This window comes from Lithobates pipiens, unplaced genomic scaffold (assembly GCF_037356315.1).
Source record: "Lithobates pipiens isolate NorthernLeopardFrog02 unplaced genomic scaffold, aLitPip1_a1.2 Scaffold_3, whole genome shotgun sequence".
In the NCBI taxonomy this organism is placed as follows: Eukaryota; Metazoa; Chordata; class Amphibia; order Anura; family Ranidae; genus Lithobates; species Lithobates pipiens.
Window position 1 is genome coordinate 197769849 of NW_027507790.1, and position 21200 is coordinate 197791048.

Consider the following 21200-nt stretch of genomic DNA (forward strand, 5'->3'; position numbering starts at 1 on the left):
GCCTTGATCCTCCCCCTCTGGAGCTTAAGGCTCCTCCTACTCTTCAGTGAGTAACCCCCCCCCCCCCCCTCCCCCCCATTTCTATGGGGCTACTCCTGCGGACTTGCTCCTGAGCTGCTCTGTCTGCGTCCATTGACACAGCGGGAAGCTTGGCCCCGCTCCATAGTCACAGGATTGATTGACAATATGCCCAGTTAGGAGGGCGATAGCGATGAAAGCTACAAAAGCGTGGCCCCGCTCCTCTGTGCATGTCATTCGTCTAGGAGAATGATTTGCACAGGGCACACTAGGCCTCCTGGGATATGCATGTCACATATCCCAGAGGGACTTTAGTCCTTCAGTCTGCAGCTAGGAGCCCAGAAAAGCCGACAGGCATCTTGATGACATCACGAGTCAGATGGTGGCGTAGGACCGAATGGTGTCTGACAGAAGAGTGTCAGCAGGACAACGCTGGATCTGAGTAAGTATCCATACTGTGCTTACAATACTGTCAGGTAAGCAGGGGTGTAAAAAAAAGGGCGGGGGTGGTAGGCTGAAGGTCATTTAAGGTTAAAAACCTTAAGGCCTTAGAACCACTTAAAAGAGCTGTGTGTGTGTGTGTGTGTGTGTGTGTGTGTGTGTGTGTGTGTGTGTGTTTTTTTTTTTTTCCATACTTGCCCACGGTGGATGGCGCATCAAGACCAATGCTGCGTCTGTCCCCCGCCATCTCTGCACTGAGAACCGAGCCACCGAACATCGCCGATGCCTCGGTTCTCACAAATCCCATAGAGGAGAGCTGCTGACTGTCGGTCAGTGTCTCTCCTCTCTGCTTCTCCATGCTCAATGGACTATTGAGCTGTGAAGGGGCAGGATAAGGCTGTCTCAGCGGCTCGAGACTGCCATCAATCTAGGCAGCTGGTGGATTCAGACTTGGAAGTCGGGATGACATGCTGCCTCGACTGATGACAGTGACATCAGTGGACTTCAGCTTGCTCTCAGCTGAAAACGGGTCACAGGAGTGCAAAACGAATTGCACGACTGTGACCAATAGCAGAATCCCAACCTAAAAAGCTCAGACTTGACTTCTCCTCCTTTTTAAAGTTGCTAGCCAAAACAGAAAAAAACATTAGTGTAAAACAAAACCCTGGGCTGAATTCTGTGTGCATCAAACGTGAAAGTGAAAGTACAAGCTTTTGCTACAGTCCCACCTTAATCGTAGAGGCCCAATCGGGGTGAAAAACGTCAGGGCATGGCCAACAGGTGAGGAATGAAGCTGAAACTGTGTGTGTATCAACTATGTCTTTTAAAGTTTTAAAAGTACAAGCTTCAGCTACAGTCCTTGCCCATTGGCCATACCCTGTTGCTGTGTTTTCACCCTGATTGGGCCTCTATGATTAAGCCCTATCAGTTGGAAACAGGTCAAGGGGTGTGGCCAACTGATGAGGACTGTAGCCAAAGGTTGTACTTTTCACTTTGAGACATGGTTGATACACAGTGCAGCCCAGGGTTTTGTGTTACTGTGGATGGACCTGGAGCAGAGAGCCAGTGGCATGGTAAGCAGGGGGCTTTGTGTGTCCTAGAAAAGAATACTTTTCAAAACACAAAAAAAATTACTTGGAAAATTAAATATTTTTGCAAACCAATATTGCCAAAGAGCCTTGTTTTTCCTCTTCTTCTTTTTTTTTTTTTTTGTATTGTGTTATCTGAAGTAATAATGAAATTCAATAAAAACTGGAAATGTAAAAAATGTTCTAGTGCTCAAAGAGGAAGTAAAGGCACTTTGTTTTTTTTTTTTTATGCAACCTGCAAGGCAAAGGCATAATGAGCTAAAATGCATAGCATACTAGCTCATTATGAATAACTTACCTGAGAACGAAGCCCCCAAAGCGGTCCTCCTTCTTCATCTTCACCACTGCCGTGTATCCCGTGACTTCCGGGTTTCGCTGCTCCGGCGCTGTGATTCGTCAGAGCCGCGATGACATCACTCCCGTGCATGCGCACGGGAGCCGACACGAGCGGCATATCGCCATGATCTGCGGCCTGTTCAGTGCGCCGCTGCAGTATATTTGGCAAGTAGAGAATCACAGTATATATAAAATAGGCAAAGGGGTTGGAGGGAAGCTTCAGAATGGCAAAGGTGTTTTTATTACAAATGTTACAAATTATTTGAGCAAACTGCAGTTCCTCTTTAAGGTATATACAGGTATGAAAGCTAAGGGGGTTAAGGCTTACATGAGCAGCTGATTATGAGTGTTTTACTGTTCCATAAAATCCAATTAAAATTCAAGTTCAGTTTGCTGCTTTCCACATCCATCAAAAGAAAATTTCATAACTGTCCAGTGTAGGTAGTATAACACTGTACATGGGCTAGTAGGTACAGAATGTGAATGAAAACCCTGCAGAAAACAATATTATATATTGTTTGATTAAAGAATAAGTCTAGGTATGGCTAGAAGTAATGCATCTATGGTAGATGCCCCTGGAAGCTGGGTCCTGTAGAATAAATATGCCTGAAATTATTCTTTTAAGATTTAATAAGTATAAGATTTGTTAAACATTTCTAACTTTAAGTGATTGCAACTTTTTTTTGTTTTGTTTTTTAATAACAAACAAACATGTTATACTTGCCTCCTCTGTGCAAGGGTTTTGCACAGAGCGGCCCCGATCCTCCTCTTCTGGGGTGTCCGAGTGGCGCTCCTGGCTCCTCCTCTTCTCAAATGTTTTCACGGAGAGACGCTTTCCATGGCGGCACTCGTGCGGGCGAGCTCCCGAGTTCTGCTGTTGCGTCCATTGACCCAGACAACAGGACTCGGCTCCTCTCCCGTGTCACTGGTTTTGAATGATAGCAGCAGGAGCCATTGCTGTCAGTCTATCCAATGAGGATGCTGGCCTCGTTCTCGTCACTGGATCGATCGGGCTCAGGTAAGAAAAAAGGACTCTGGGGGGCTGCTGCAGTACAGAAGGGTTTTCACCTTAATGCATAGAATGCATTAAGGTGAAAAAACCCTGATACTTTACAACTATTTAAGTCTTCTTTTAAGAGAGCGTTAAATTGATGATTTTACTTAAATTTATAGTGACTGCTTCTTATACCCGAATGTGTCTCACAAGTTAATATTGTTGAACTTGTATGTAGATGTGCACTGCCTCTTCTGTCCAGCAGGTGCCAAAGAGTCCAAAAGCTGATCTTTTATGTCAGTGGTTCTCAACACCTTTCCTCAGGGCCCACTAACAGGCCAGATTTTATGTATTACCTTGGGGAGATGAAGACTAGAGTACTGCAATCACTGAGCAGCAAATGATATCGCCTGTGATGTATTTCAGTTATCTTGCAAACCTGGCCTGTTAGTGGGTCCTCAGGAGTTCAGAACCACTGTTTTGTGTGATGTTGAATTTGTCAAGATTTCATTGCACTTAGTATTGTACCGTGTTAGCCATTGATTAATGCATGGCGTATCCCGTGAAATGCTACACTCTCTGAATTGCATTAAATTGATAGATAAGTGTATAGTGTGCAGTAAATCTATAGCAAACGGGCAAAAAAAATCATCATGGACATTGTGAAGGACATTTGACTAATGAAAAATCCATTTTCAAAAGGGAAGGTGTTGAAGTAGCTGAATATAACGGTTTATCTGCATTCCTAAAGAGCCATAGCAGTGGTTATGCAGTCCAGGAGCTGACTCCCTAGGAAAAATTATCGTAATGCTATTTTATTGCATTGTAGGGTTTGAACACAATTTTATGTTGAGACTTGTCAGCAATACCTTTCCCTAAAGTGGTTGTAAAGGCACAAGGTTTTAAACTTTCATGCAATTGAATACATGAAGGTAAAAAACTTCTGTGTGCAGCAGCCCCCACAAGCTGCTTGCTGTGGGGGGACCTGGAAGAAGGGAGGGGCAAGGAGTACCGATGTGGGACCCGAGAAGAGGAGGATGCGGGCTGTTCTGTGCAAAACCATTAAATATATTATGTTTGTGTTTTGTTTTCTTATATATGTAAAATCAGACTTTTATATTGCTATAAAGGGGTTGTAAAGTTGTTGTTTTTTTAAAATAACAGACATGTTATACTTCCCTCCACTGTGCAGCTCGTTTTGCACAGAGTGACCCCGAACCTGCTCTTCTGGGGTCCCTCAGCAGCTGTCTCGGCTTCCCCCCGCAAGTACTTCACATTCATGCGAGCGCCCTTGCATGGTGAGAAGCAATTTCAGGCACGCTCCCGTGATACAGCTGGCTGCTATAGCCGCTCACTGTATCACTTGGCCCCTCCCCCGGTGCGCCGCGTCATTGGATGTGGTTGACAGCCATGCGAGCCAATGGCTGCGCTGCTTTCAATCCATCCACTCTAGCCAATCCGCAGCGAGGCTGAGTGGCAAAGAGGATGTCGGGGGCGAGCGCGGCTTTCGAGGGGCCAGGTAAGTAAACCTTTTATAAGCCAGTTGTGGATGGGGCCTCCTTGCCTAGCATGTGAGGCTCGTGCCTCTCCTCTTCTCTCATGTATGCACTCATCAATGCCTGGTACCAGGCAGGACCGCCTTTGAAATTTAAAGTTAAGGTGGAACCCTGGCTTGGAGATAAGCCATAAACCACGTGCAGTAGTGTGAAGCTCACTGTCCCATGCTATTACACACCATGCTTAATTGTTGCATTTCAGAGGGACATCGCTGCGCCTGTGTCCTTTCTACCAGTCCAGCGTAACTCTGCCACCTCACTCCCAGTGACAGAATGGCGTCCTGTGGTGCACCAATGTGGACTCATGTGTACACTTAACTCATTCACTCTCCGGAACCTTGCAGCTGAATGCAAGGGGTCTCCGTACTGTGGGTTCAGCTCCAGTCACTTTTGAGGGAACCGACTGCTAGGAAGGGAGGCAGAATATCGACCCCCTCGCTACCAGAGGATCTTTAGCCCTAGCCTGGTACCACTTCTCTCTGTCTGCCTGCCATTTGTTCCCCACCAGTTCATGGTTACCCGTGGCAACTACTCTCCTGCTTTGACCCACCTGCCAAATTAACCACTTTGTAGTGGCCTTTCTCTTGTACCCTGTGTGTGTGCTTTACAGGTCCAGGTTTTCTGATTTGCCATGTACCACCATGTAACCCTTTTGAATAACTTTGGAACAGGTATTTGAAGAGAAACTTTCAAGAAACTTTACTGTAAACTTCTGAAACATTACAGATCAGTAACGCAGGCTCAGTCCCCCTCACTAAGCTGCCCAGGCATAGCTGTACAGGTGTAAGTTCATGATAGGCCATTGCTGGAGTATCCCCTTTGGAAGGTAAAGTGTTGCTGCCAGCTACATCCTTCTTTGTGATCTGGACCTCCTTGCTTCCCTTGCAGTCCTACCGGTACTCTCTCTGAGCCCGGCCATCCCCCTATTTTATTTTTCTATACTGGGGTGGAGGGCTGAACCCAAAAGCCCAGGAAACTGGCAGACCCAAGGCTTCCTTAGCCTGGACCGCTTAGTCTGACTCACTAGCAGCACGTTTCTCTAGTAAGCACCTACCTACACTATAGCCACAAGTACTTTGATCCACCTCTTCCTAGGAGGTCATGTTACCACTAGAAAAAAAACGTTTTATATTAATATTTAGGAATTGGTTTAGTGGATCGTGGGTTCAATGCACAGGATCTTGCAGACTAGACTGAGATGCCGTTATTGAGCTGGAGGAAGTGGAAGTACAAGTTCCTTTTCCTTGGTAACAGATGGGACTTAGTCTTTCCATTCACAGATCTTTGTGAATGAATGGTGTGACTGTGCAAATTCAGAATTAACTTCTTAAGCTCTAGGATGTGTCTAGTACATTCAGAATCTGAATAGAATAAACAGCCAGGAGTGCATGTAAATGCCTCCACTGCTGCTGACGTAAGCCTTATATCAGTGGCAGTGAAGGGTTTAAAGTAGGACTGTGCTGTGGGACCTAGTTATAAGCGTATCCATACTTTACATTTCTTTTTCTTAGTCCTCCTGTAGTGTCCTACAAATATCTGTTTATTCTAGAAGTGTAATGAGGTGGCAACAATGCTGAATTGCTCTTGACTTCAGAGCAGAGTTGCCACTCTCATGTAGGTTGTGCCTACTTGCACTACAGTTAGTTGAAAACATGTTGCTGGGGGCATGGCTATCAATAGTACCACTTCAGGTTAAGCAGTTTGTCAATAAGCAGCTGGCCATGCCCAGCCCTGCCTACTGCTTTCTGGATTGGCAGCACTACCTTCTGTTTCTGAAACCCTTCCAGCATGAGCTGCATCGTCTGAGAGGAAGTGTGTGTGTGAGACACAAATGATAGAGGATTTGGCTCAGTCAGGGAAGGTAAAGGCAGATTTTTGGCACTCGTTTAGACTGTCAAAAAGAAGCCTTTAGTTGTACTTTAATCAAATTGAACCAGGTGCTAAACATCACAAATCTAGAAAAGCCTTAACATTGCCCCCTCCTAATATACCAAATGATTTGAAAAAAAAGGTATAAATGCTCGTTTGGTCTAAGGGACCAAAAAAAGCGATTTTCCTTACTTGATCCTAGCTCCCCTAGGCTCTGGCTGTGGACTGTTCCTTGGCATCCTCTCATTTACTGCAGGGCTATGAGCACTGCATTGCACTTGATGACGTCAGAGGATCTGCAACCGATTTATGCAAATAGGCAGCTATGGCTGGTCTAGCATTGCAGAGAGAGGCTTCAGGTATTGGATATGTAAAAGTGCATTTTCCGGTCTCTCAGATATAAATGAGGACTTTGTTTTCCTTTGGAGTTCCGCTTTAAAGTAGTTGCAAAGCTAGAATATTTTTTTTTTTTTTACCCCAATGCATTCTATGCATTAACCACTTCAGCTTTGGAAGGTTTACCGCCCTTCATGACCAGGCCATTTTTTGTGATACGGTACTGTTACTTTAACAATTGTGCAGATGTGCAACGCTGTACCCAAATACAATTTATGTACTTTTATTTCCACAAATAGAGCTTTCTTTTGGTGCAATTTGATCACCTTGGTTTTTATTTTTTGTGCTATAAACAGGGCGAACAAAGGGTTATGTGTGCTCCTAGGGAGTGCTTTCTAACACTGAGGGGGATGGCTTAACTGGAGGTAGACAGAGATCTCCATCTTCCTCTCTGACAGAACGGTGGTCTGCCTTGTTTACATAGGCAGACCGCCGCTCTGCCTCTCCTGTGAAATATCGGCGGGTCCCGGTGGACATCGCGTCTACCGAACCAGCTGATTTGTCCCTGCTGTGTCCAATCTCAGCACCCCAGACCCTGTGCTTGAAATCACATACAGGTTCATGATTTCCCACAGGTGGGCCACCCTGCCGCAGTATAAGGGGTTAAGGAAAACTTTCTGGGGCCTGCTCTCCCCCTAGCCACCCTCTTATATTCATCTGAGCCCAATCTTGATCCAGCATTGTGCACGAGAGCAGTGACTCTTTGCTTTCTCCCTCTCCTCATTGGCTGAGAGACAGCAGCAGGAGCCGTTGGCCAGCCAATGAGGTGGGGGGTGGGCTGAGCTATGCTCTGCATGTCCATTGAGCGGCAGGAGTAAGCATGCTCAAGTGCCCCCATTGCACGTAGCTTGCTATGGGGGCACTCGGCAGGGGGAAATGCCAGGTTGGAGGACTCGAGAAGAGGAGGATGGGGGCTGCTCTCTGCACAGAAGTAAGTATGACATGTTTGTTATTAGAACAAAATAAATACAAATCCTAGCTTTACACTTATTTTAAATATGTTCCTTTATCAAATAATCTGGATGAATATCAGTGTATTATCTGCATAAGAAAACATCTGCTTATTGAACCAATTGTTCCTCTCCAGTTTCAGCGGTCTCACCCACAAGTCTACAAGGAACGGTTCCCCACACCAGAAAGCGAGGCAGCGATCTTTCCTGAGCGACCGACACTAAAGTCTCAGCTATCATTTTTCACTCTTAAGAGACCCTTCCAGTCATTTCAGCGGACCCGCAGCTTTCGTATGTAGGTGAATATTCGGTTTCACACAGACTGATCGATGGTTTACATTTCCTGCAGAACTACTGAAAGTAATTTAGAAAAAGCAGCAAGACACGAGATATTCACCAACGCTAATGATCAGTATTTTTGTGAATATCGCTTTTTGTTTTTTTTTCTTTTTTTCTTTTTTTACAAAAGTAGGTCAACTATTAACAGGAACTTGCGTTTTTTTTTTTTTTTTTTTTAATGTATGGAACATTTCAATTTTTATCATTCGCCTGTGGATTTTAACTAAGCCTACTGAGTATATAAGAACTACTTGAAACTACACTGGAAGGATCATTTCAAAGCTTATAATCTTCCTTGTCAAATCATGTACATACTTGAATGTCTTCGATACACTGGAGGGGCCTTCTGAGAAGTCGCCTAGTGATACGCGGATCTGTCTTAACAGAAATGTCTAATTCTTATATATAAAGTAATGTTGAGGAGGATATTTCCAAATTAAAACACTGTATGGTCTGACCTAGGATCCCATTTTAGAACAGTTTTGTATCAGCAGACGTACCAATATGCTTTTTATGGAAAAGGTTTTTTTTTTTTTTTTTTTTAAATACTGATGTTTTTACTGTGCCTATAGATTTAAGGTGTATGCTTTTAATTGTCAGAAGGTAATTTATGCCAATTCCTGCTGGTTTCAGGTTTTCATGTTATTAGATGCTACAAATGACCTCCCTTTCTTTCTGGCTGGTGCAGTTTTCTTCCTCCTTGGTGATGTGTGGGTAGTTTGAGACGGGCACCTCATGCAGCATGCTCATACAGCACAACCTACCTCCCTCTCCTCAGTACTCACCAATATTTTAGCTTTTACATCCTCCCAAAAAAATAATTTCATTGGTCGCTGGTGGTTTGAATCATCCACCAGTTTTTATAGCAAGAGACTCAAATGATGTGATTTCTCTGCATTTTTGCATTTGTATGTCCTTCTGTAAAGCTATAGTGAAGGCGTCACATTCTTGTAACACTGCTTGCTATTTGTGTATACTACATTTAGGAAAGTTTGTTGGGGCTATAAAGCACCATTTTTTGGTTTTGTAATGACAACTGTAATTGGTTGGAACTGGGAATACGTATTGGCTTGTTACTGGAGGCCACAAGAGATATAAGTAGCCAGACTGTTTTTAACCTGTCGCCAACCACACAAAATTGTAATATCTTGTCTGGCAGGTACTGGCGTTTAATACTTAATATTTACTTGTGTATATAAATGTGGTTGCAAATGCTAAACCTAAAGTACAGGTATGTAGCACAGAGGTGTGCTATTCATGTACATGCCTCTTTAATAATAGGCAGTGGGGTGGTGCATTTTTACCTAATTTGTGCTTAGGGGCCAGTTCACTTTTAAACAGTTCACAGTTTATTTAGCGTTTTTGCTGCATTCCATGCAGAAAAAATGTGGCATGTTCTACTTTTGTTGACTACACTGGAACACACTGTACTTGTGTGAACTTGGGCTATTGGAATCCATGCATTTTTTGTTTTTATACCGAATAAAAATGCACTGGCATGCATCTGGTGTGAACCAGCCCTTAAAGTGTTACTATACCCAGGACCCTGCACTTACTATATATGGCAGTGATGGCCAACCTTGGCACCCCTGATGTTTTGGAACTACATTTCCCATGATGCTCATGCACTCTGCAGTGTAGTGGAGCATCATGGGAAATGTAGTTCCAAAACATCTGGGGTGCCAAGATTCGCCATCACTGATGTATGGTCTCCCACAGTACACAGAACATGAAAATGCAATTGCAGTATTTTAGTAAAATTAAATTGCTAAATACCTTTTCTCATCAGCAGTATATAGCAGTCTTGTGAATTCTATCAGTGTCTGGTTAAAGCTTATAGGATGAGTTTTTTCAATTTCCTCTGACTGTCCTATGAGGCTGCATGACCCCTGCTCCTCTGTCTGGACAGTGCTGATTGGCCCTATGCTGATCACGTGCACCCTCCTAAAACTGTAGCAATACACACCAAACTGAGAACGTGAAGAGTGCTCCTAGGGCTCTGTTCTATCAGGAGATGGATTGGGGACACAAAAAGGAGATAAGATAAGACAGGCTCAAACAGCCTTTTTACGCAATGCAGAGGATTAACCCCTTAGGTTCCACAGTGTTTGTAACGAGCATGCTTTACTGCATATACAGACTTATTTTACTGTTGTGGGTTTAGTAACACTTTAATATTCATGAAATTAAACCAATAATAATAACAATAATAATAACCAGAAATCCACAGATAGTGAAAGCTGGTGACCCCTTACATTGGAGCTCAGTGTAGGCAGAAGAACTGGAGGAACCTCCATAGAACACTGGTTGGGAAAAGACTCCATTATAATATGCACGCAGCCTCAATTTGTAGAATGAACATTTCAGATTAGTTTGGGAGAAGCTTATAACTACGAATTTGTGGTTTAAATATTTTTGTATTAAAATGCTGCTGGTTTCACTGCTGACTCATATTATTGTAATACATTTATTGCAGGGTGACCAAACTCATTATAAGAAGGAATCCATTTCCTAGGACAAATGCTATGGCACCAATTATGTCAGATTATTAGCCTATGTTTGTATGTATGTTTAAAAAAAAAAGGAGCAAATGTGTGGCAGCTGCCCGTGGCACCAAGCCAGATTTCATTTTTCCACCAATGGTACAATAAAACGCTATGTGATTGGATTATTTGATAAATTGTATAAGTCTGGCTTATAATTCTTTAACGGTAAAGTTCATCTAGTCAACAGGCAATTCGAAAGGGGACAGGGGGCAAAGGGTTCCACGGATTTCTTAAGTTGCGTGGACTGCCTGACTCCTGAGATCTGTCCAGCGTCAGTAAAATCTAAACCATCTTTTCTGCCTGCAGATTTCTAGGAATTGAATTTAGAAGCTGCTGCTTCCTGTGCTTTTATCTTTTGATTCATCTGAGTATTCAAATTTTGTGGTCTTGTCTGCCTGTTGTGTACAATACACCAAGAATTATTGTTTGGAATTCTTAATAGATTTTTAATTATTTGACTTATTATACAAATCTGTTATTGGCAGACCAAAATAATTTCCTGAAATTTTGGCTTAATGTTGTTTTGTGCACATTTTCAGGGATGTTTAAGGTTCTCAACTGCAGACCCATGACCTCTTGGGCTTTGGTTATCCATGTGGTTATCCAGCTTACACAATATACTAGTGTATTTGTTAACATGGACAAAGGTGCTAATTTAATGATGCTGTGCAAAGAAAGCATGAGCATCAGTGAGGTGCACGTACCATATCAGCCAATGGACTCATCCAATTAGTTGTCTTGTTATTGCACATTGCCCTTTCACAGGTTAATGTCTCTATTGGAAATAATTCAACAATACAAGTGGAACTTCTTTTGAACAATCCACAGTGGGTGGGCAGAGCAGGGAACTTGGTTGTATAGCCTCAAAAAACATAACAGTTGGTTGATGATTCAACCTATTAACATCTATTGAGAAGTGAAATATCAGTTTTGATTGGACGAACCCATTAAATTAAAGGAGTTGTAAAGTCAGACGTTTTTTTATCTTAATGCATTAAGATATAAAAAAGCCTTCTCTGTGTATCTGCCCCCCTGATACTTACCTGAGCCTATCTCTGTCCAGCAAGGTCCACAAATGTCTCAGCTGTCCACGACTCTACCTCCTGATTGGCTGAGACACAGCAGCGACACCATTGGCTCCTGCTGCTGCCAAAGTCAGCCAATCAGGAGAGAGAGGGGTGGGCCAAACTGCAACGCCATGTCTGAATGGACACACAGACCTGCAGCTCAGCTCGAGTGCCCCCATAGTAAGCTGCTTGCTGTGGGGACAGTTGACAGGAGGGAGAGGCCAGGAGCACAGAAGGGGGACCTGAGAAAAGGAGGATTCGGGCTGCTCTGTGCAAATCTACTGCACACAGCAGCTAAGTATAACATGTTTGTAAAGTTTTGTTTTCCCCCCCACAAAAATAGCAATCACTTTAAATTTGGCTAAACAAGATCTTTGATTGGAAAGGAGTTTAGATTTACTACAATTAGCTAATCAACAGTATTGTAGGGCAACTTTCTAATTGGGAAACTTGCAGGACACAAGTTCAGAAGTGAAGTCTGGTACTCATAGTATACACTGCCCTGGAGGCTTTCCATGTTCATAGATTACCTCAAGCCAATAATGTGTGAAGTTGTCCAAACCATTCATCCACCCAAATATTTTGTGCCCATTCCCCAAGTTTTGTACAAATTGAGGAAAAACCATAGAAATTTTTACCTCCTTAATATATTGGCTAAATCCGAGGTCTGTTTTGTGTCTCTGCATTGGTCATGTGACTTTCCCAGAAAATGTTTAATGTAATGCCGGTTGCTTAGCTATCATGCTTATTCAGTGGCATCAATACGTCTATTCACCAGCACAGGCTTAGAATTAGTGGTTTCTTTGAGAAAACAATTATTTTCTCTGTTTTTGTTTTATTAAAGCTGGCTTTGCATGAATGTGTTGCGGTAATATGGTAAAGCACATCAATACTTGGTAGTTTGTGTGGTGCATTGTGGCGCCAATCATTTCCTAATTGCTTGCTACCATATTACTACAGGAGTGGGCAATACACCCATGTAATGCATGTGATGTGCTGCGTTGCAAAAAATAGAGCCAAGTACATTTTATTTTTTTTTATTTTTTTTGGGGCTGAATTGCCAGCCCCTTCCACAGCAATCGCCTACCATTTTAAAGCTGAACTACTGCAGCCTTACATTTAGTTTTACACTGTTGGACAGGCTCCTCTCCTCTCCTGAAATTGCATACTCTGATTTCACAGCACACTGAGCTTCTCACAGTGTGTATTGGCAAGTGTAACCGGTCGGAGCCTGACTCCTTTCTTGGCTGTAGGATGTCCATCATCCTCTAGCAATTTCTTCCCAGGTGAACTGTACCTGGCCCTACCCTTTCAATCATTATATTTTTGGTTCTGTTAATCATGGAGATTCGGCAACATGTGGGCTTTACCTAGGATCTTCTGCTGTTACCAAGAAGCTTTGTACTGCACCCTGCAAGCCTTTCCCACCAATGATGATATGCCAGTATTTTAGCGATACGTACAGAAACTCAATGATGACATCACAGGGTCCAAAATAAATACATGCTAAAATCATTTTCGTCTATAAATGATGACATTTTGCTGTAGAGGGGGAATCGAGGAAGACATGATATAAGCAGATTCAACTTAAAACCCATATGGTTAATGCACTGTAACGATCAACCTATGTCTAAAGGCAGCCTAAGGCCGCGTACACACGGGCGGATTGTCTGCCCAACTAAGTTCGTCAGACAATCCGACAGACAGTCCGTCCAACATTTGAATGAACGGACTTGACCACACACGATGAACAGACAGTCCGCTGAAAGCTTGCGCGATGACGTGTACGGCACGTACAACGGGACTAGAAAAACGACGTCCAATACACTGCAATGCAACCTTCGGCCGTGTAAATCCTTTCTGAGCATGCGCCATACTTAGTCCGTCCAACTTGCCTACACACGACCGGACTGTCCGCTGAAACCAAGTTTGGACGGACAAAACCAAGTTTGGACGGACAAAATTACGGAAATTCTGAAAGACTTAGTCCGTCAGACTGTCCGCTGAAAAAGTCCGCTGAAGCCCACACACGAGCGGATTGTCCGCTGAAACACGGTTCAGCGGACTAAGTTGGGCAGACAATCCGCCGTGTGTACGCGGCCTAAGGCTTGAGGTTAAACATTTGAAACCAGAAAACTTTACTGGCTGTAGGCTGGTTTAATACAAAGTACTATAGTATTGTTAAATCTTATTTTAGGCAACCCATGCATGGTCTGCTTGGAGGTTAACCAGAAGTTGTTATAATGTGGCCATACTGTAAGAATAATAATAATAAAATCTCCATCGGTTTCCACACATTGCACAGTTCAGACTGACCACTCAATCTCAGATTGTCCTTTATTTCATATAGTTTGCCTTGTATCTTTTGCTTATCAATCCATGTCTTGAATATTTTTTTTTTTATAGAGCTGTTACAATTTTGTATTATAGTAATGACTGTAAAATGGTATAATGAAACCAAGTGCACTTAATAAAAATGTGTTTTTATGTTTTAGTGGTTTGGGGAAAAGCGTTTGTTTAAGCTAATTTCAAATGCCTAGAAGCATTTTTGGATATTTGGGTTATTTGTGGAGTTTTACATTAGTGTGCAGAATAACCTATAACGCACAACTCCAGCCAAAAATAAAATAACACAACTTGTGCGGTGTCATTTGTCCCTTTCTATGCTATAAAAAACCGCATTGATCCGGCCTGTTCTTGTGTCCCCCTTAGTGTACTGACCACGGTAATCATGGCTGCTCATCCATGATACTGTGATCAGTTTATGTCCTTCCATCAGCCCACAGTCTCCCTCTCCCCCCTACCACTGCCAGACTCTGTTATAACAAGATATAATACACTGTATATGTGTTGTTGTTTTTTTATTATATTCTGCAGCTAAATACATTAAATTACATCACATGGGTATTGTGGAATAATCGCCCAGCTGTTGCTAGGGGGGAATTTCTGCCCCTTGCTCTGTAGTCCTTAGATCGGGGGAAGGAGATCAGCAGGCGGTCTGTACATTGGCAATGTTAAGAAAAAAAAAAAGGTATTTAGCAGCAGAATTTAAAAAAACTTCTAGAGCACTTCATGATCGCCTCTGCTGGCCAGCTTTATGGAGATGCTGATTTTATTTTCCAGTAGAACTTGGCACCTGCCCACATTGCAAAAAGTACCTATACTTGGTTTAATGATCATGGTGTTACTGTGCTTGATTGGCCAGCAAACTCGCCTGACCTAAACCCCATAGAGAATCTGTGGGGTATTGTCAAGAGGAAGATGAGAGACACCAAACCCAACAATGAAGACAAGCTGAAAGCCGCTATCAAAGAAAACTGTGCTACCATAACACCTCGGCAGTGCCACAGGCTGATCGCTTCCATGCTACGCCGCATTGATGCAGTAGTTCATGCAAAAGGAGCCCTGCCCAAGTAAGAAGTGCATACTATACTGGACATACTTTTAACTAAGCCAATGTTAAATGTAATATTCAAATTTTCTGATATTGAGTTCTGGATTTCCACTAGCTGTAAGCCATAATCATCAAAAGAAAGAAATGCTTGAAACATAACACTTTGTGTGTTATTAGTTTCACTTTTTGAATTGAATTATTGAAACTAACTTTTTGATATTCAAATTTTATGAAATGCGACTGTATATACGTGATCTAACACTTCCGGAATTGCATGCAATGGAAGCCGATCACCATGTGCAGGGTATTCTATGTCCTTTGGTACCCACTGATCCTCAGGCAGGGAGACAGAACTGCGATATGCTAATGTAAACAAGGCAGATCGCCATTCTGACAGAAAGGAGTTTGTTTACCTGCGCATAAACTCCTTCTCTTCCCTTCGTAAAAGCAACTCACACAGTATAGTAAATACACAGGCTATGCACACATTTAACCCCTTCCCAGCCAAGTTTCATTAGTACAGTGACAGTGCATATGTTTATTTTCTTACATCGGGGACACAAAGCCATAGCACTTACTATGTGGGTTATAAGGCCACTGATAGGTGATAGACACTGGCACGCGTGTTGGTCACGAGTAAAGATGTGCTGTGCTGAGCTCCACTGGAAGCAATCCTTTCTGGGGCTAGCCATGCTGACCGGATCCGTTCAGAGTGTTTTTCCATGGGCTAAAGGAATGGTACCCGGGCCTCGTGTCCGAAGAAATAAGGTTCTGCTTGCGAATGCTGCTCTTTTTAGAGAGCTGGGCCCTGGGATCCAGTACTTTTTGGTAGTAAGGCCATAAGGTTTTTACTGTCAGGGTGCTGTTGCAGATCCAGGATTGTGGGTAACCTCTAGGTTCTCCTGTTCCTAAAGGTTTCTGAGCCCCCACCATGAAGGGTGAAGATTGGTTTTATCTCAGATAACCCTGTAGCGAGGAAAGGTAAGTGGAGATTTTCTTAGGACTTTCTCCTTTTGAGTTATAATGTTGTCATGCCTATGTGTCACCACTGGGGGCTGTATTGAGCACTCAGCCTTCATTTCTCCTCTCCTCCCACCACAAGTTGATCCTCCAGTAAGAAAGGGGGGACTGGTTCGCCTACTGCGCCCCCAATGTCAGAATCTTCCCCTTCGGGGGACTTGTATGCCAAAAGCATTTATTTTTTTGAAGAAAAAGAAAAACTGCGGCTGCTCATTGGTAGGTTTTACCCCCCGCCACTCTATCAGCTGTTTGCAAGGCGCCTGAAGTCCGCCGCTCGCGCGGGAAGACACTTCCTTTTGAAAGAAGGGGGGTCGTAATTAGTGCGGGGTCGGGGCTAACAGTGTCAAACGCCGGCCACACATGGAGGAAGTTTTTAAAGCAATGTGTGTGTAGCTGCTGCTGGCTGTGGAAGGACACATGAGCAGGAGGTTGGCTTGCTTCAGGTTTGGCATTCCCTTTGACACATTATTACTCTACCAGGCTCATTAATGGCAGCTTATAGCGCTGGACTATAACCAAGGAAATGTACATTCTTTTGCTGGTAGTTCCTCTGCTTTGTGCATAAGGCTATGAGTGGTAAAGGGACCAGGCACTCCAAAGGGTCAATGGTTTCAAAACAAACTAAATCCATTTCCATAAGAATGTCATCCTCCTCTGAGAGGGATGCGGCTGGTCAGATTGAGCCGTCAGGGGAGACTGTTGTTACAACTGCGCTAGACACTTCAGTCCCTGTATATATCACACGAGGTATTTTCTTCTACCGTTTTTAATTTGGAAAAGATTGATGCTATGATATCTCTCTATAGTGGGGCTAAACATAGCAGATCACCATCTAGTGCTCAGGACCCCTCTTATTGAGGTACAGGGGATCGCCAATGATTTGGAAGATACTTGTCTATCCTCTTCTGGGGATCCTAATATAGGAGTAGCATCACAAGACGGGGTGCTTGTGCGCTCTTACTAAATTGATTCGTTCAACCTTTTTGCTGTTGAGGCTCTTGAGGAACCCACCTCTAATTTGGGATCATTAAAACCTCCCCCATCTGGCGATGCTTTTCCTATTCATGCATGGCTAAAAAAGCTTATGTATTCTGAATGGGAACATCCGGATAAACAATATTTTTCTCCTAAGAAATTCTCCACACTTTATCTTATGGAAGAGGATTTCTATAAGAACTGGGGGGTTCCAGCAATTGATGCTGTAATCGCCTCAGTGAACAAGAGTCTCACATGTCCGGTGGATAATGCGCTAACGTTAAAGGATCCAACAGATAAAAAGTTGGAACTCCTTTCTAAAAGCAATGTCTTTAGCAAGTTCAGTAGCGCAGCCTGTTCTTGCGGCAATTGGTGTATCTCAGTCCATTAAGGAATAGTTTGTAGAGATACTTAAAATTCTGCCTGATTAGCAGGCCCAGCAATGGGCTGGTGTATCAGATGCACTATGTTTCACAGTAGATGCTATGAAAGATTCTATCATTCATGCCTCACGGCTTATGCTTGGACTAGTGCATTCTTGCAGAGTTCTATGGCTGAAAAATTGGTCAGCCGAAGCACTGGAAAAAGCTCTTAGCCAGTTTCCCCTTTCATGGTGTACGGCTATTTGGAGACGATCTGGATAAATACATCCAAAGGATCTCTCATGAGAAAATCCCTCTTTTACCGGTGTAGCGCCCTGCTAGTGATGAGAAGACGCTATTGTTTTTTCAAATGTAATTGTCTGAAGCTGTAGTTTGGCTCAGACTAATTTCTCAAAAAGTTCTGCTTTCTGTACCAGTCCGGCTGGGTTGCACTGATTCCCACCTGACCATAGGTGTCTCTGTCGCCATCGGTGGGTGTCGAACAGCAGCAGGCTGGATGCATTCAATGCCACCTCCTTGCTCGGAAATGGTTCCGTGGGTCTGGTTTCCCTGCTGTGCATTCTGGGAGAGGGTATTTAAGGTACCAACGCTTTTTTTTTTTTTAGTTCGTTTTCCAGGGTCCGTGATCCCAACCCCAGGGCCCTCCTGGCCTGGGGTCTGTGTCGCATGGTCTTGTGCCTCGGGGCCAACTGGCCTGAGGCTTTGCAACTGAGAGTGTAGGCCCAGGAATGTCTTGGGGCTACTGATCCAGGGGTGGTCTTGTGCTGTCTCGCCTGCGGGGAGAAGCCAAGAAAAGCTGGAGGATCCAGGGGAGGACTTTTCCAGTGGAGGACTGAGCGCAAGGCTGGTGTCTCTGGAGGAGCCTGTTAACTCAGTTTGAGGATGCAACCTGGATCAATATCCTTACAGTATCGCCGGGTTGGCTGAAAGAATCTGGTACTGTATGGTAGTTCTTCCTAAAAACTCTCATAAATCTCTAAGTTCAGTTAACAAATCTGTGGCAGACTTTGTTGTGCATCTACTCTCAAAACCACTAAGTTCAATTAACATGTCTGTGGCAGAGACTTTGGCATCTCGTCGGCTGCTAGGTCAAGTGAGAGGGGCCTATCCGGTGACTGCTGGATCCAGTCTGTGGGGCTGTTTGTCCTCTGGTTCTGACTAATACCTCTAACCCACAATAACTAGGTGCCTGATGTCCTCCTTATCCTCTAACCCTCTATTGAAGGACTGTGTCTTGTGTTTTTCGTTTAGTGTTACCCCTAAATAAATCTTCAAAAGGGACCACGCGTCTGATCTATCATCATTTTGACTACTTTCCACGGGACTCCCCTAAGATGAAGAAGCGAGCAGGTGAGGTAACAGTAAGCCCGAATAAAACCAGCAGCTCCTTCAGGGGTTAGTGCTACACCAGTAAAGAAGTGCAAACATTTCTCCTTTTTAAGTGTGCTGCCTCACCTGTACCAGGGGCATCAGCCTCTAGGCAGTCTCGACGGCCTCAACCGTCAGGTTCAAGGGCCGCCCTAGGGTCAAAAGAGATCTTGGGGGCAGAAAGCCCACAAAGCAGAATGCTAAAGCCTCCTTATAAAGGGGCGCCCCCGCTCGCTCGGGTGGGGCGAAGGCTCCTGCAATTCTTAAAGATCTGGCAGGAACAATGTCAAGACAGATGGGTGGCTTCTACAGTTTCTCTAGGTTACAAACTAGAGTTCCGAGAGTTTCTGTCTCTTCATTTTCTAAGGTCAAATGTTCCCAAGGAGCCAGAGAAAAAGAAGTCTCTCTTTCTAGCTTTGGTTCATCTATTATCCCAGTTGTTGATATCAGAGGTTCCCTTAGTGGAGCAGGGCACAGGTTTTTATTCAAACCTTTTCACGGTTCCAAAACCAAATGGAGAGGTAAGACCCATTCTAGATCTCAAATATCTGAATCGGCACTCAAACATCCCATCCTTTTACATGGAGTCAATCCGATCGGTTATTTCCACCCTGCAAGGAGTTTTTGGGTTCAATCGATATCAAAGATGCATATCTCCGCGTGCCAATATTTCCCGCTCACCAGAAATTTCTGCGATTCGAAATAGAAAATCATCATTTTCAGTTTGTGGCCCTGCCATTCGGTCTAGCCACAGCACCACGGGTGTTCTCAAAGATTCTGGCACCTCCCTTAGTCAGATTAGGGGCTCAAGGCATAACGGTTCTAGCCTATTTAGATTATCTACTTTTAATAGATCATTCAGTCTCAGGTCTAAATCAGAGTCTGATCACAGCTGTAAACTACCTGGAATATATAGGTTGGATACTCAACCTAGAAAAATCCTCCCTAAAACCATCAAGGAGATTACAGTTCTTGGGGCTGGTCATACATACCGTACAGAAGAAGGTATTCTTACCCCAGACAAGAATGCAGTTCCATTATAGGTCTAATTCAACTTATCAAAGCAAACAAAAATCCTTCCATTTGGCTGTGCATGAGATTGTTGGGGAAAATGGTGGCCTCCTTCAAGGCTGTCACTTACTTGCTGTTTCACTCAAGATTGCTTCAAAGCACCATCCTGTCGGTCTGGAACAAAAAGATTCTTGGATTTTCCAATACGCTTGGCTCCCGGCGTACGCCAGAGCCTAAATTGATGGGGTTAATATCCAGCAACCTCCAAAAGGGAAAATCTTTTCTACCAGTATCCTGGAAAGTGGTGACAACAGATGCCAGCCTTCTAGGCTGGGAAGCACTACTGAAAGAATATTCGGTCCAGGGGAGATGTTCCAAGTTAGAGAGGACCTTGCATATCAACATTTTGGAGATTCGGCAGCACGTCTGGCCCTAGAGTCTTGGAGGGTCCTGTCAGGTTTTAGTCCAACAATGCCACGGCTGTGGCTTACATCAATCACCAGGGGGGAACGAGAAGTCGTGCAGCCGAAAAAGAGGTGAATCGTGTTCTAGCCTGGGCAGAACACAACATTCCTTGCCTATCAGCAATATTCATTCCACGAATAGAGAATTGGCAGACGGACTACTTGAGTCGGCAACAATTATTTCCGGGGGAATGGTCTCTTCAGCCCGACATCTTCCTAGTGATATGTCAGAAAGGGGGTATTCCGGACATGGACCTGTTCGCGTCCAGATTCAACAACAGAGTCAACAACTTTGTCGAGAATAAGGGATCAACTACCATGCGCAACAGACGCCTTGGTTTTCCCATGGGATCAGTTTTCACTGATCTATGCATTTCCTTCAGTTCTGCTACTTCCGCGTCTTCTCTGCAGGAACGAAAGGAGGGAACGTCAGAAACCATGAATCAGACTGAGACAAGTACAATTAAATCACACTTGTTTATTAATAAATATAAAAGGGTAAATAGAAAAAGCGTAGTCAAGGATAGCCAGAGTCCAGTAACCAGAGCGGGTAGTCAGCCAGGCCAGAAGTCAGGGATCCAAGTAGAGCAACAGCAAGCCGGATAAGGACCCAGAAGGGATGTCAGCAAGCCAGTCTTAAAACAAACCGAAGGAGATGGTTTCTAGTGATGTGACCAAGGTGAAGGCAGAGGTGAAGTGAGCTGGAAGGCTTTAACCTCCCTGGCGCTATGATTAGTTCTGGTTTTAGGTGCTGAAAGCAGTATGATTATTTTGCATGAAGATTTGGCGTTTTATATTGCAGTCCTGTAATTCTTAGGAATAACTCTTAAATCTAGCAGACATCCCGGGTATGATAAAGTTTATAATATAATAAAAATTATTCAATAATGTAATCAAATCCTAAAACACTGAAAAAGGGACACTTTTTGGTTGCTATGGACAATCTCCAAATTTCAGGCAGAAAAAACTGTATTTATAATATAAA

General features: G+C 43.7%; 1 protein-coding gene across 1 annotated transcript in view; it reads left to right on the forward strand.

The window, feature by feature from the left end:
* Window positions 1-8517, forward strand: part of DEPDC1B (DEP domain containing 1B) — a 109149-nt gene extending 100632 nt beyond the window's left edge. The window contains exon 11 of the mRNA XM_077462684.1: window positions 7786-8517. Within this exon, the coding sequence (XP_077318810.1) occupies window positions 7786-7947 (162 nt within the window). The 3' untranslated portion in view covers window positions 7948-8517. The remainder of the gene's footprint in view (window positions 1-7785) is intronic.
* The last annotated feature ends 12683 nt before the right edge of the window (window positions 8518-21200 follow it).